General features: G+C 35.6%; 1 protein-coding gene across 4 annotated transcripts in view; it reads right to left on the bottom strand.

Moving 5' to 3' along the window:
- Positions 1 to 14,855, bottom strand: part of MMS22L (MMS22 like, DNA repair protein) — a 129,181-nt gene that overhangs the window by 12,192 nt on the left and 102,134 nt on the right. For all 4 annotated transcript variants that reach the window (XR_013382982.1, XM_077903004.1, XM_077903006.1 and 1 more), the window contains exons 20-22: positions 10,678 to 10,847; positions 7,528 to 7,739; positions 4,156 to 4,319 (exon numbers count right to left, since the gene is read on the bottom strand). Coding sequence is in view for 3 of the 4 variants with exons in the window: in XM_077903004.1 (XP_077759130.1) it covers positions 4,156 to 4,319; positions 7,528 to 7,739; positions 10,678 to 10,847 (546 nt within the window). In the remaining variant the exon portion in view is untranslated. The remainder of the gene's footprint in view (positions 1 to 4,155; positions 4,320 to 7,527; positions 7,740 to 10,677; positions 10,848 to 14,855) is intronic.

Below are 14,855 nucleotides of genomic sequence, written 5' to 3'. Positions count from 1 at the left end.
TATTTTAAAACACAGCATTTTAATTTCTTTAATGATTTTTCATTGGTTTTGAATTATCTCCTTAGAAGTTGCTCTAGGCTTGCCATGTACATCTTATCAGAGCTTCAGACTTACATGAATTTAATTCCAGTGAAATACAGAAACATTACTCTTACATAATTCTATTCTCCTTTCCCTTTTTTATGGGTATTATTTTTATATATATTATCTTTGCAAATGTTACAAACCCAAGAACACATAGTTATTTTTATTCTACATAATTTTAGGTCTTTCAAAGAAGGTAAAGGAGAAGAGGAGAGCAAGTATGTATTTTAGCTTCATTTATATAAACCTTATTGATCGTTTCTGATTCTCTTCAAAATTGTTCCTGTTTAGTTGAGTCATTTCCTTAGCCCAATACGGCTTTGCTCCCACTACCTCCTTTGTACCAATATTGGTAAATATATCACATATATATATAGCATATTATGTACCTATCATTTTTTATATATCATTTTATATAACTGCTTTTAAAGCCCAGAAAGAGAATAACGGTAAAGAAACATGCATTATTGCTGTCTTTTACCATTATTGCCTTACAAGTATTGTTTTTTCCTGTGTGAGGTTACTTGACTTTTATTCTGAAGAATTTCCTTTTCCATAAGGCTGGTCCACTAGCAACAAATTCTCTGTTTTAATCTGGGAATGTTTTTTATTTTATCTTCACTTTTGAAAAGTAGCAGTTTTGCAGAATAGTTGATTCTTGGTTGACAGTTTTTTCTTTGATCACTAAGTATTATCCCACTGCCTCTGGCCTCCATTAATTCTGCTGAGAAGCCAGTTGTTGACCTATTGGGGTTGTGAGATAAGTGATGAGTCATCTTTCTCCTGATGCCTTAAATATTTTCTCCTTGCCTTTGACCTTCAGCATTTTTACAGTGATGCATCTTAAAGTGGAACTTTTTGAGTTTACTCTTTTGGAATTAGCTGAGCTTCCTGAATATATAGATAATTGTTTGTTAATAAATTTGGGAAAATTTCAGCCATTATTCAAGTACTTTTCCTGCTTTTTTTCTGCCCTCATCTGGCATTACATGTATGATGGTGCACTTAATAGTGGTCCGCATTCCTCTAAAGCTCTGTTCATTTTCCTTCATTTTTTTTTTTCAGACTGTATCATCTCTAGTCATCTATCTTCAAGTTTGCTAATTCTTTCTTCTGCCAATTCAAATCTATTAATGAGCCCCTCTAGTGAATTTTTCAGTTCAGCTCTTGCACATTTTAATTTCAGAATTTCCATTTTTTAAATAATTTGTGTCTCTTTACTTATATCCTCTATTTGATACGACAATGTCATCATACCTTCCTTTATTTTATTAATCATGCTTTTCTTGAGTTCTTTGAACATACTTATAATGGCTACTTTGAAGTCTTTGTGTATTAAATCCAGGTTCTGATTGCGCTCACTGGCAAGTTCTATTGCTTGCTTGCTTTCCAGGACACAGATCATACTTCTCTTTCTTTGCCTGTCTTGTAATTTTTTTGTTGTTGAAAATTGGTCATTGTTTAGTAAAGTCTACTTCTTTCCCTTTCCCCTCTACCTCCCAGGATGAAGCCTCTAACATTGCCCCACAGTGGTATAACTTTGGGTATACTCCCAAGTCTCCATTCTAAGAGTGGTTTTGAGAGTTCCCTTTGTCCCTTTCTCTGACCACAGTAAGGTGTTAAGCTCCACTGATCAAAGCTGATTACTCTATTGTTTTTACAATGCCCCAAGGGCATAAACTGCTTTATAGACTGATCTAATTAAGCTCCAGCTTTTCTGAAGGGACAATTTATGTGGTCAGTGTTTGAGATTTGTTCAGATCCAAGGGCTCTTTCCAGCTGTCTCTTTCACCATTCTCTCACCAAACTAGGCAGTCTACAGATTAGTCTATCTACATCCAAAGGCTCTATTATTCTCCTGCCTATTGCCTATCAACACAAACTCCACTGTTCTTGATAGCACCCTTAGGCTTAAACTTTTTTACACTCATTTGCAAATGAAGTTAGTTAGTTCCTTTGGGAGATTCAGAGCTCTCCTTCTATGGTCTGCTTCTCCTCCCTCTGCCTCTTTACCAGGCAAAATTTCAGGGGCATGGCTCTGGTGTTGGGGACAGGGCCAATGGTGCGCACCATTTGTTGAGTGACATACCCACTTTAGGAGCTGAGTACTTATGGAAGGAGAGGTAGCAGCGCCAGGCATCCTCATCTTGCTTCACTTGGCAGGGAATTCACGGCTTTAAGCTGTGGCAAGGATGACTGGTGTCCCACTATTCTCAGTGATATCTTACTCAGTGTACTGCATCCATTCATGAGAGGGGGAAGAGGGAAAGAATGGAGTTCCCACTTCTCAGCCACAATTGCCTGGAATATAACCTCAGCATCATGTAGCTTGGTCAGGATGAGAAATATTTATATCCTGCCTCTCACAGGATGATAGACAGCCCTCCTACTAGGAGCTGGGGAGAGAGAAAGCCCTATGTTCTTGGGCTACCTACCAGTGTGGGAGTAGAGTGTCTGTCTTACTGAGCTGGGGAAAGTGAAGAAAGGAGTGGTCTTTGTTCAAAAACCATAGACTCCTGCTGCTTTACCAAGGAAAAATCTACTAAAGTAGATTTCCGTAAATAAATGTTGCTCCATTTGCTAGATATCCTTAGGACTATTTTCGGAGAATTTAAATGCTTTCTTTTAAATAACTTCCATCAGTTTTGCTGCGGAGTAGGGCGGCAGAGCTCCTTCATGCCAGAAGTGGAACTATTTAAGCTCTTGAGTACAGGTTTTTGAGTGGATGGTATGTTTAAAATGCTCTGGGGCAAATACCTAGGAGTGGACCTGCTGAGTCATTTAGTAACACTAACTTCCTGTGATTTTACAAATTATTCTTTTAAACATTGAGACTACAAGGACAGTGAGAATTTTCTCCCAGCCATGCACACAAATCTGTGTTTAATATTGCTTCCTCAGCTTACAAAGACAGCAATGCAGAGATAGGTAATTCTGTATTCTATCCATCTGGAAAATGTGATTCACTCACTACCTAAGATGTGGGTAGCAAAATTTACCTTCCACAGCCTGGCCTCCTTCCTGATAAACATTACTATTGTCAAATTAAGAGGCTAGCTAAAATTTTATACTGTCTGCTCTGTCTCAACAAATTTTGTATTGTACACCACAATAGGCTTTCAATGAAAGTATGCATAAGTTTTCAATGAGGACAAAATTTCTAAAGAAGACTCTGGGGTGCCATCTGGGTATTTTTCAGTGCAGAGATGCTACTATCCCGTATTCTATATTAACATACCATAACTTTTTTTTTTTTGGTACAATCAAGCCTGGGAGCAGAAAAAAAAACCCCAATTTTAATTATTAAAATAAATAGAGATTTAAACAAAATATGCATACATTTTGAGATAAAAGAACAAATCGAAGAGCTATTTGAGCTTTCAGCTACCACTTTGGGTGCTGCCTTCAGATTCTTCAGGATACACATTGCACTCACTTATCACAGCAGTTAGAAGTACTTAGGTAGATGCATTTGAGAAGTCCTGTCCTGAACAATCACATTATAATGATAACACACACACACACACTCACATGCACAGCTTCCTATTTACATTAAAAACTCCTTCAGGATAGAACTATGGCTACTATTCTGCATATTCCCAACAAGCTTATTAAAGCATGCTACTCACAGTGGGGATGAAATAAATGATATTTTAAAGAGATCCCTAGCAGTAAGGCTGATGAGACCGAAAACAAAAGGATTACGATCAAAGGATCCTTACAGGTTTGCCCACAAAATCAGCTTAGATATTCTAGCAGAAATCTGACCGGAAGAACTTAACGCTGACCCCTCACCACATGATATGTAAGCTGCATTTAATACTGCTGTCGGATTAAACAAATATTTTTTAAAAGGTTAACAACTCTAATCAAAGGAAGGAGCCCTTAAACAAACTGTTTGCCTTGGGGGAAGAAACAAAACAGAAGTAAACTACACTGAAACATGTCAGGTTTTTAACCATTTTATCATGTCCAACCTCAGCTATCTGCTGGCTGGAGTTTGTTTTTACACAACATATAGAAACTGATATTAAATAAAGAAATGTTTAACAAATACAGGTTCAAACTAACCTTGGGGTTCACTGACCAACACCAAGCATTTTAAGACGCCAGGGAGGAGCAGTTCAACCTCAGAAATATCTATGTTAGTTTCTTTGAAGAGCTGCAGAATGAAGGCCAGAATAGATGCTAAGCGAGGAGGGAGCAAGGACCCTTTACATTCAAAGTAGGACTTCCTAAAAAGAAGCACAATTTGTTTTTTTTTCTAGTTAATTTTTCAATGAGCAAAACAAAATGTCATACAAGTTTTTGATACTGACAAATTTTAAGCCCCGAATTAATAAAGCACAATTAAAAAATATGTATATTTTACCATGCTATCTTCCAACATAAAATTTTAGGAGCAATGACTACACATCATCCCCACTGTATTATAGGGGTCAGAGTAGAATACAGATACAAACTAAATTTAAAACAATCTGATCTTTAAATGAACTTAATCAAAATCCAAACAAAAACCTAATTGTTAATTTGTTTTTTTTCCTTTCTAATATGAGCCCAATTTCCTCTAACAGCTCCTCAACAATGCAACATTTTCTTTAATGTCAAATTTGCATAAAGAAATCTCTCCTCACATTTATTATTTAGGGATTTGGGAAGGGTCTTATTTTTCCAAATCAATAAGGGGACCGTCCTAGGAATTAGCTTCTCATTCCAGCTTTACCTCTTTCCTTCTCTTTGGAAGTAAAAGAATCAGAGGTAATTTAAGATTTATTAAAGCAAAACAAATTTTAGCATTAGAACTCAACAGAGATCATAAAGGTAATTTATCTTACTCACTTTTATATTGCCACCTCTTAAGCAGGTGTTGGCTCATAATAGGTATTCAGTTATATTTAAGTAAATAAATGAAAGTGGGAATCGCTCAGTTTCTAAAAGGTCTAGACAACATGAAAAATTGTCAAATACAACTAAATCTAAGCTAGACATCCATATGTATCTGCAAAGCAATAAAATTTGCCAAAATCAGCCATGGAAATCATTAAAGATTATAAAGTCTTTAAAGGCAGGAACTATGTCTTCATAATCATTTCTAGTCCATACAGTGGCTTCCAACAAATATCACATATTAAAACATTCATTCAATCTTTGAGGACAAGGTTTTTTTTGTCTTTTTGTTCACTGTTGAATTCCTAGACTAAACATTTATTGCATACTTAGAGCATAGCAGGTACAAGTGTAAGAATGAAAAGTTAAATAAAATATGGTCTCTGAAGGCAAAGGGATCACTGTTTAGGGGAAAAGTTGGACAAGCAAAAAAAAAAAAAGGCTATTATAATATAATGTGATAGGTGCTTTGAAGGATAACTCTAGATTTCTCAGGAATTCAGAGGAAGGAGCCTTAGCAAAGATGGGGAACTGCAGTAGAGGAGCATGGAATGGAGGGAGGTATAATAGGCAATCTGCTACCTTCCTGAGTAATTAAAAACAGAAAATAGGAACTGTTACATTTTTGGGTCTTCAACTAGAAATCAAGAGAAAAAGTTTTTCTCTGGTAAATAGGAAAGTCAATGAGAGCAGCCAGGATTCTAAGCAGTGGGCTTTAAAACAGTTTTATGACCTTAAAAATTTAATTTCGTTTTGGCACTTGTCATTTGGTTTGTACTACAATTACTTAATGTCTCAAATACAGTGGTAGACTACCATAGTCTTGTTGGAAATTCAGATACAAGTAAGGCCAAAATATTACAGTTCTGTGAAGAGAATCTTTACAGAGCACAAGACTTCAGAAGAAGGCAAAAAGCATCATAGTACATAGAGGTATTAGGTGTAGGTCTTATAAAGTCTAGGCTGAAGTTAGCCCAAAGGAATGACATTTTAATGGAGAAAATGGCATGAAAAAATATGATGTAGGGAAATGCAAAGCATTTGGAAAGGCAATCACTAAACCAGTCTTCATTAAGGTTTGTATATGATTCCATATCTTGTATATTTGGAAAAATTCAGTAACGGATCACAAAGAGCTAAGGAATATGAAATTTATTCCACTAGCAAAAAAGGGACAAATGAAGGTTTGCAGGTAGAGAAGTGTCGTTATGGAATGGACTTTCAAGGAAGGTAATCTAGGGGCACTGTTTAGACTGAACTGGAAGAAAAGCCTAGATACAGTGAAAGTAGTTAAGAGACTCCTACAGTAGTCTAGATATAATGTGATAAGAAAGAGATGTGAAAAGAAAGAAGCAGTCATTTGCCAAAGGATAGCAAAGGAAAGGGAACGAAGAATATAAAGCTTCTAAACCTTAGTAACATAACACTAGGAACACACAAAAACAGAAGACAAAACAGATTTAGATATAGAATTCTGTAATAACTATCAAATCTCATTAAAAACACAGGAAAAAATACTAGGTAAGGATAATACACAGGCACAACCCAGAGATATTGTGAGTTTGGTTGTAAACCCCTGTAATAAAGTGAATGTCACAATAAAACAAGTGAAATGATTTTTTTTTATTTCTCAGTGCATATAAACCTATATTTACACTCTATTGTAGTCTATTAATATGCAACAGCATTATGTCTAAAAAAATCAATGTATATACCTTAATTTAAAAATACCTTATTGCTAAAAAATTGCTAACCATCATCTGTGCTTTCAGCCAGTTGTAATCCTTGATCACAGACCACCATAACCAATATAATAACAAAGTTTGAAATATTGTGAGGACTACCAAAATGTAACAGAGACATGAAGTGAACATATAATGTTGGAAAAATGGTGCCAAAACACTTGCTTGATGCAGGGTTGCCACAAACCTTCAGTTTGTAATAAAAAGCATCTGTGAAGTGTAATAAAACAAGGTATAACTGTATATCACCACAGCATGTTAAAGTTTAAAAACTAATTTCATATGAAGCTAAATACTCCATGAAGACAAGGAAAAAATAATTTCTATTACTGAATCTTCCATTGTTGCAGTTAAAAGGTAGCAGAAAACCTAAGAGGTGGTTTCATTTATGGAAACAATAATAAAGTGAAGTTATTAAGACAGAGAGTAGACTGACAGAATTTCTTAGTGCTTCCTTTTTCATGTTAGTATTCATTTTTTCACTTAGATATTACCTTTTAAAAATATAAATAATGTGTTTTCTATACTAGAAAAATATACTTAATGTTTAATAAGAACTAAGAATATATGTATTTTTAGGACATATATAAGGAAAATAATAGCTATGTAGAGAAAACAAGCAATTTAAAGAGCATTGACTCAGATTGCCATGAGCAAAAGTCATTTTAGTAATTCTTAGATAATGTTTCTCAGGGAAAATAAAAGTTTCTAAACTATCAGTGTCCTAAGGGTGGCCAATACTTTGGGGATGCTTTATTTTTTAAATAAAGACGAATACATTATAGATACCATTAAAAAAAAATATTAGGTGTACCTTATGACTTGTATGATGCATTTCTTTAGAGGTGACATAGGTGGAACAGTGGTGGAGTTTCTCAATGCCAACAAAACAGGGTGTTGTCCGAGACCTAAAACATGCGGGGAAGCTGGAAGAAACCGCCCAATGTACTGCTCAATAACACTCCCTAGCAATTGGTTCAAATAGGCATTTGGATTTTGAGATTGACAACACACGATACATATGCCCTACAAGAGAAAAAAGAAGAGAAATAAGGCCAATTAATGTTAAAACAAAATATATATTAAGGAACTTACTAATTTAGTCCCTAGCATTACTATTCATGTCAGAATGTATAATTTAACCACAATCAACAAAGACACGGCCCAACATCAACAGATGATGTTAATATGGGGCTCAGGGAGTTGCTGAGCTTGGGTAGGTAACACCTACACTGTGGTATTTAACCAAACATGCATGCTTTTGGGGTGTACTCAAATGAAGCAGGGGAGAAGTGCAAGAAGATAAAGGAAACTTCCTTCTTCCTCTCATACCTAGAGAACGTGACCACCACAGTCATCAACTACATTTGTGTGTGATTTCAAAACAGTAAAATACATTTTTCAGTCAATTTTTTTTTTTTTTTTGTAGGTACTGGTCATTTATTTGAGTGACACTACAGAATTTCTACTAAAAATCTTCCATGATAAGAAATGTGATAAATTTTTAAAAAATTGACAGTAAAGAAATACAGAAGAGCACAATTCTGATTATTGGCAATTTAAGAGTTTCATATGTCAGGCACTGTGCCATGTGCTTTATATCCTTTATTTAATTTAAGTTTCTCAAAAAAACATTGAGTTGGTATTATCAAATCTCTAATTTTATAGCTGAGGAAATTGAGGTTTAGAGAAGAGTTCTGTTGATTTAATCCCTTCCTTTTGTACAGAAGTTACAAAATACTTCCATATGGATTACAGGTGAAATGTATACCAACACCTTGAGAAATATAATTTTTTTCTGCCAATGGTAATAAATACCGCATATTACTAAAATACAGACAATCACCAACATAATGACATATTACATGCTAAAAGTTCACTTATAATTTGGTACTTTGTGATTCATAATGTGTTTTTCTAGAGAAATAATTAGAAATGTTTATGCCTCCATTTTTTATTACAAATGAAAGATTATTCGTAATATAAGCACAAAGCTGTTAAGATACTATCAAATAACAACTGGAAAAAGAAAAGCAATGAACTCCTCCTACCCAGTTTCTTCAATGTTTCTATTTAAAAGAAAGCACATTATTAGAAGATGAATAAATGGATATGTTCTAAAAACTCTAAAGAGGACAGCTGAGTATCTGTAAGAAATTAAAGGTATAGCTCTGTCAATTCTGCCAAATGGATAAATTCACCAAATTTTTCAATTTACTACTTACAAAATTCTAAGAATTCTTGTTTTGTTTTGTTTTGTTTTCCTTTTTTAAAAATTAGGATCCACTTCCAACATGGGGCTTGAACTCACAACTTTGAAATCAAGAGTCCCATGCTCTATGGACTGAGCCAGCCAGAGCCAGCCAGGTGCCCTTAGTAAGAATTCTTATTATACTATTTTGGCTTAAGAAGGTCACAGAGAGGGCAGCCTGGGTGGCTCAGTGGTTTAGCGCCACCTTCAGCCCAGGGTGTGATCCTGGAGTCCCGGATGGAGTCCCATGTCAGGCTCCCTGCATGGAGCTTGCTTCTCCCTCTGCCTGTGTCTCTGCCTCTCTCTCTCTGTGTCTCTCATGAATAAATAAAATCTTAAAAGAAAGAAAAAGAAAAAAAAAAAAAAAAAAAAAGAAGGCCACAGAGAACACACTTTTCAGACTCTCCTGCTGCCCAAGGTTCCTCCCCACACATATTCCCTAGTTGGCAACACTTCATCTTTCTGCCAGCAAACATGCTAAACTTTATCATGTTACTATCAATACAGAACTGAAAAGCCAACTTAAAATTTCTTAGAAACTGTAAAAATCTGTTTAAAAAATCCATCTGTGGGAAAGACTGCTTACCACTTAATCAAATTCCATTCTCCTTTTTTTCCTCAACTTTCTTTGCTGAACCCCAAATTAAGAAGCACTCATCTTCAGTATGAGACACTAATAAATAACAAAGTACACTTCCAACTCTGTGGTTTCCCTTGAATGACAGATCAATATTTCCAAGTGCCTACCTAGATACTGCATAGCACCTCAAATGAAAGCCATTTAGAAATCAATTATTACCTTCATCCCTACATCTCCAGAACTGCCCTGTTAGTTAGCAACACTGCTATCTGCATAAGCAGCCACTTTAGCATCTAGGAAGTATTCTATTTCTTTCTGTTGCTCCACAACATTCACTCAGCAAGTATTTTTAATCAGATCTCCTAATTTTTTCTGCAATATGCTGTGTGAGTTCTATACCCACCACTGGCTTAGTTCAAAACTTTCAGACAATGAACTACTACTCACTGCCTTCCAAGTCTCCTATCTAACTCCCACACCAACTACTTAGATGTTGCCACCAGAAGAATCACCTCTCTAAAATGTAATATGATATGTCACTCCCACTCCCCTACTCAAAATCCATCAACAATGCATTCAAATCCCCATGTAAACGAACAAGTCCAAACCTCTTAAGTGTGCCACATTAAAGCCTTCCATTACATGGCTCCTCCTATATGAGTGTCCAACCACAACAGAATTATTTGCTCTTTCTCAGGGTGTCATACTTTCTTATACCTCATGCCTTTTTCCTGCTGTTCCCTCTGACAAGACTGGTCCTTCAACTCTTACCCACTCTGCTCCTTTACAACTAATCTCCTTTACAGTATCTTCTCTCATGTCTCTTCATCTCTGTCTGGCTAGCAGACAGCTGAGGCCTCTAAGGGCAAATACGGAGCCTACTACTGTGTCTATGTTAGTCAGCCTTCTGTCTCAGCTTTATTTGCTTCTTGGGAGATTTTGCCTCTTCCATCTTTGTTTTCATAGCCAAACATAAAAGGAATTTAAAACTTGTTCAACAGAAATGCCACATGTGCACATATATATTGAGATTAAAATGTATGGTTTTCAAATCATTAGCTTAGGAACTGTTTTAAGGCTAAGTTTCATTTTTTTTTTTTTTTTAAACTTGCAAGCAACAACACTTACTATACCTGGAGATACAAAGGAAGACTCTTTTGAATTGCAGTCAACATAGGTGCAGGCAGCTCCTTCTCTTGCTGTAGGACTGTATGTGGCAGCAATAAACAATCTATGATCCGGAATAGTAGTTTCTGGGCTTTAGAGGTGGCAAAGATCTGTGCCCATGATTTAACAAGAATTCCTGGCAAAGAAGAAGAGTAACAGCAGGTATGGTTACCTCCCAACCAGAGAGTTTTGCCATTCCACCATAACATTTATATTTAAAGTACATAAGACCAAGTTACAGTAGGCAATAAAAATAAACATGTATTACAGTCAAAAGACTGATGTCCTATCATTTATTTCACTAAAGAGACTATTTTTTTCTCAGAATTCTGGGCTAAGAAAAATGTACATTTCCTAAACAACTGGCATATAGTACATATACAGTCAAATGGACAATGTGATTTGGCTATACATTATGTGAATATACAGATCAAATCAGATCTCCCTTTTGCTTTGGCTGTTAGGAAACTCAGAGGCAAATTTATAACCCAACTTTAAGAACACAATTAAGACCATGCATTATGCTTTTATGTGTGTACTCACTTTTCCTGGGCTTTGTCATGTAGTTACTTCACGTTTACTTCTTTGGTACCTTTATCTTACATAAAATTTTATGGCTGTCTCAACACAGTTTGCAACACAAAAAGATATAACTAAATTTAATTGTTAAAGTAGGGAAAAAGGATTAGCTGTAATACCTTAAAGCAATCATGCAACCTCCCTGAACTTCACTTTTTATAACTTTCCATTGTTTAACACACACAGTGAGTTTAAATTTTGATTCTGAAAGAAGAGAAGCAGACTTCTTCAGTACATGAAATATATTATGATTTCCTTCATGCTAGGAGTCAGTTGCTATATTTGATGATAGTGGAGCTAAACAAATGAGCAGCCTTTGTTTAATAAAGTAATTAAGAGGGACACCTGGGTAGCTAAGTGGTTGAGAGTCTGGCTTTGGCTTAGGCAGTGATCCCGGGGTCCTGGGACTGAGTCCCACATCAGGCTCCTTGCAGGGAGCCTGCTTCTCCCTCTGCCTATGTCTCTGCCTCTCTCTGTCTTTCATGAATAAATAAAATCTTTAAAACAAACAAACAAATACATAAAGTAATTAAGAGCAGATATCTAGTTCTCATTAGGGTATATTTCTGCTACCGAGGTCTTCTTTACTGGAAAAATTATTTATTTATTTATTTATTTTATTTGAAAAATGAATTTAAAAGGAGATCATTAAGTGCTTGCCCAAATTGCATTGTGGTACATGTACTGCATAAACTTTTATATTTTATTCCATCTTAGAAAGCAGAAGGATACAATTCAAAGCTATTTCCATAAAACAAAAAGTTTAAAATTCAAGCTCTAAAGGAAAACAAAAATACTCTTATAGAAGAGTATATTGATGTTAAAAGAAAAAAGCCCAACCAATAATCACTTCTAAGAACAACAAACAGCAACATTAATCTTCTGTTGTAAAAGGAAATACAATAATCAATCATAAAGAAACACAATGCTCACTTAGCAGTATTTTAAATAATGCTTGCTTGCTCCTCATTTTTCCAGTAGGAGGAAAACTGGAGAATGACAGCAATGTAAGAAGAACTCACATCCTAAGTAACATTAATATGCCCGTAAAGGGAACTGCCATCACCAATGACATTTGAAATGATTCATATCACTCTTAGGTGTCACACAGGAATTGACTTATAAAGAGCAAGGCTCTTCCAACCAAAAATGCATCATCTACCCTCATATTTCATCTTCTGCAATGGTTAATACACTTTGCTGAAGATCTTAAGTTTTAGGAGTTCATAGAAGGTAGAGGCAATCCATTTGTTTTACTGCCAAATCAGAACCCTAGGTTGTTGTTGTTGTTTTTAAAGATTTATTTATTTGAGAGAGAGAGAGAGAGCATGCATGAGCACAGGGGAGGGGCAGAGGGAGCAAGAGAATCTTAAGCAGACTCCGTGCTGAGCAAGGAGCCCGAAGTATGGTTCGATCCCAGACCCCTTAGATCATGACCTGAGCCAAAATCAAAAGTCAGATACTCAAGTGACTGAGCTGCACAGAACCCTATTTTTAAAGTTTCAGTGAAGAACATTTAAAAGTGTGTGGTATTAAAAATGCAAAGAGAAAGAAAATTTTTAAGTAAAAAACTTTGAGAAAGATATAAATGCATAGTATAGCTTTGTAAAAAATCAAGTCTTTTACCTGGCTATAAACATATCACTTATATGTAACTGATGATGCTGAAAATGCAGAAAAATTGTGGAGAGCATACTTGTACAACTGGAAGAGAGCTGCACTGTAAGAGTTCTTATGTGTTTACTTATTTTCTATTCTATGCATATACTATGCCTTAAAAAAAAAAAAAAAGAGGATTGGGATCATGTACAATAGGCATTTAAAAATGTATGTATAGTTAGAAAGTATCTTTGCTCACTTAGGAACATTAAAAGATAAATTCTGTACTATTAGCTAGGTTTATAAAATCATTATATTCAAGAAATATTTAGTATATGCCATCTCCCATACTGGTGAAACTCTTCAACTGATGTATCCCCAGTTCCCAATCGAGTACCTAATACATAACTCAGGAAATGTTCTTATTTGTTCAAAACACAACATGACAATGGGAATAAAAAGTTAAAAAAATATGGCCACTATCACAAGTGAGTTTAAAATTTAGTAGGGGAGTGCTAAGTACACAAATAATTATAAAAGCTGGCAAACCATGAGAAATGTCTTAAGAGATGGACAGATGAAGCATAATCAGGGAAACCAAGTCTACCCAGGAGTGTGGAAAACATAGAAGATTTGTGTTGGGCACTGAGGGTCACGGCCAAATTTCAATTACAAAGAAAAAAAAAGAATGACTAAAGAGAGAAGAAATGACCAAAAGAAAAACATGGGATGGAAAAGAGATATAAAGAGTGAGAAAAACCACAAAAAATGAGAAAGAGTAGGAAAGCTGAAGATACTACTCATGACTCAATCCTTTCTCAGAAATTATTGAGTTACAAAGTAAAATTGGGGATCCCTGGGTGGCTCAGCGATTTAGTGCCTGCCTTCAGCCCAAGGTGTGATCCTGGAGTCCCGGGATCGAGTCCCATGTCGGGCTCCCTGCATGGAGCCTGCTTCTCCCTCTGCCTGTGTCTCTGCCTCTCTCTTTCTCTGTGTCTCTCATGAATAAATAAATAAAATCTTTAAAAACAAAACACAACAAAAAAAAAAAGTAAAATCCCAGATGCCCTAATCTTTTTTTTTTTTAAAGATTTATTTTTATTTATTGATGACAGACAGAGAGAGAGAGAGAGAGAGAGGGAGAGAGAGAGAGAGGGAGAGGCAGGAGGAGGAAGAAGAAGGCTCCATGCCGGGAGCCTGATGTGGGACTCAATCCCGGGATTCCAGGATCGTGCCCTGGGCCAAAGGCAGGCGCTAAACCGCTGAGCCACCCAGGGATCCCCGCAGATGCCCTAATCTTAAGTGTGATTTTATCAACAGTTTGTACCTTCCACTAGCCATCTTGTAAGCGGACAGCAGAGGTATCCCCAGTTAGGAACTGGCCAGGTAGATAAAACAGTTTTTGTGGTTAACTCCTTCTCTCAAGTGAATATGATAACCCAAATCCACATACTTAAAAGAAGGTTTGAACCCTTAAAAGTTTATACTTGCTCTTCCTCTATTTTGTTCTGAGCCTTTTACATAAAGACAATAAATTATCTGTTAATTTCTAACACATAAATGGGGAACACTGTATCAATATATTCTGTCCCCAGTCTCTGAGATTTAGACAAAAGGAAAGAATACAGATCTACCTCCCATTAAGTCAAAACTCAACTATGTAACTAAACAAAGAAGGTCCTCAATTTTTTATGAGGAGAATTTTATCCTCGGTCTACATATCACCAATCTGAATATGATTTTGCAATTATGATGATCATATGTTTTGTGAAATAAAGACATATTCTGAAATCACACATTTAGCTGGGCAAAAATCTAACAGAGACTAATAAATTATGAGCCTGAACACTGAAATACTTATTCATCTACATTTTACTACATTAAATTTCTAAGAAATTATCACTTACATTTTTCTCTAAAATTAAGATGCTTGTACTGCTACTATAGCTTTCACTACATTTCAACA

The sequence above is a fragment of the Canis aureus genome, chromosome 7, assembly GCF_053574225.1.
Source record: "Canis aureus isolate CA01 chromosome 7, VMU_Caureus_v.1.0, whole genome shotgun sequence".
Taxonomy (NCBI): Eukaryota; Metazoa; Chordata; class Mammalia; order Carnivora; family Canidae; genus Canis; species Canis aureus.
The sequence above is the reverse complement of the archived record's forward strand: the minus strand, read 5'-3'. Positions and strand labels throughout refer to the sequence as shown.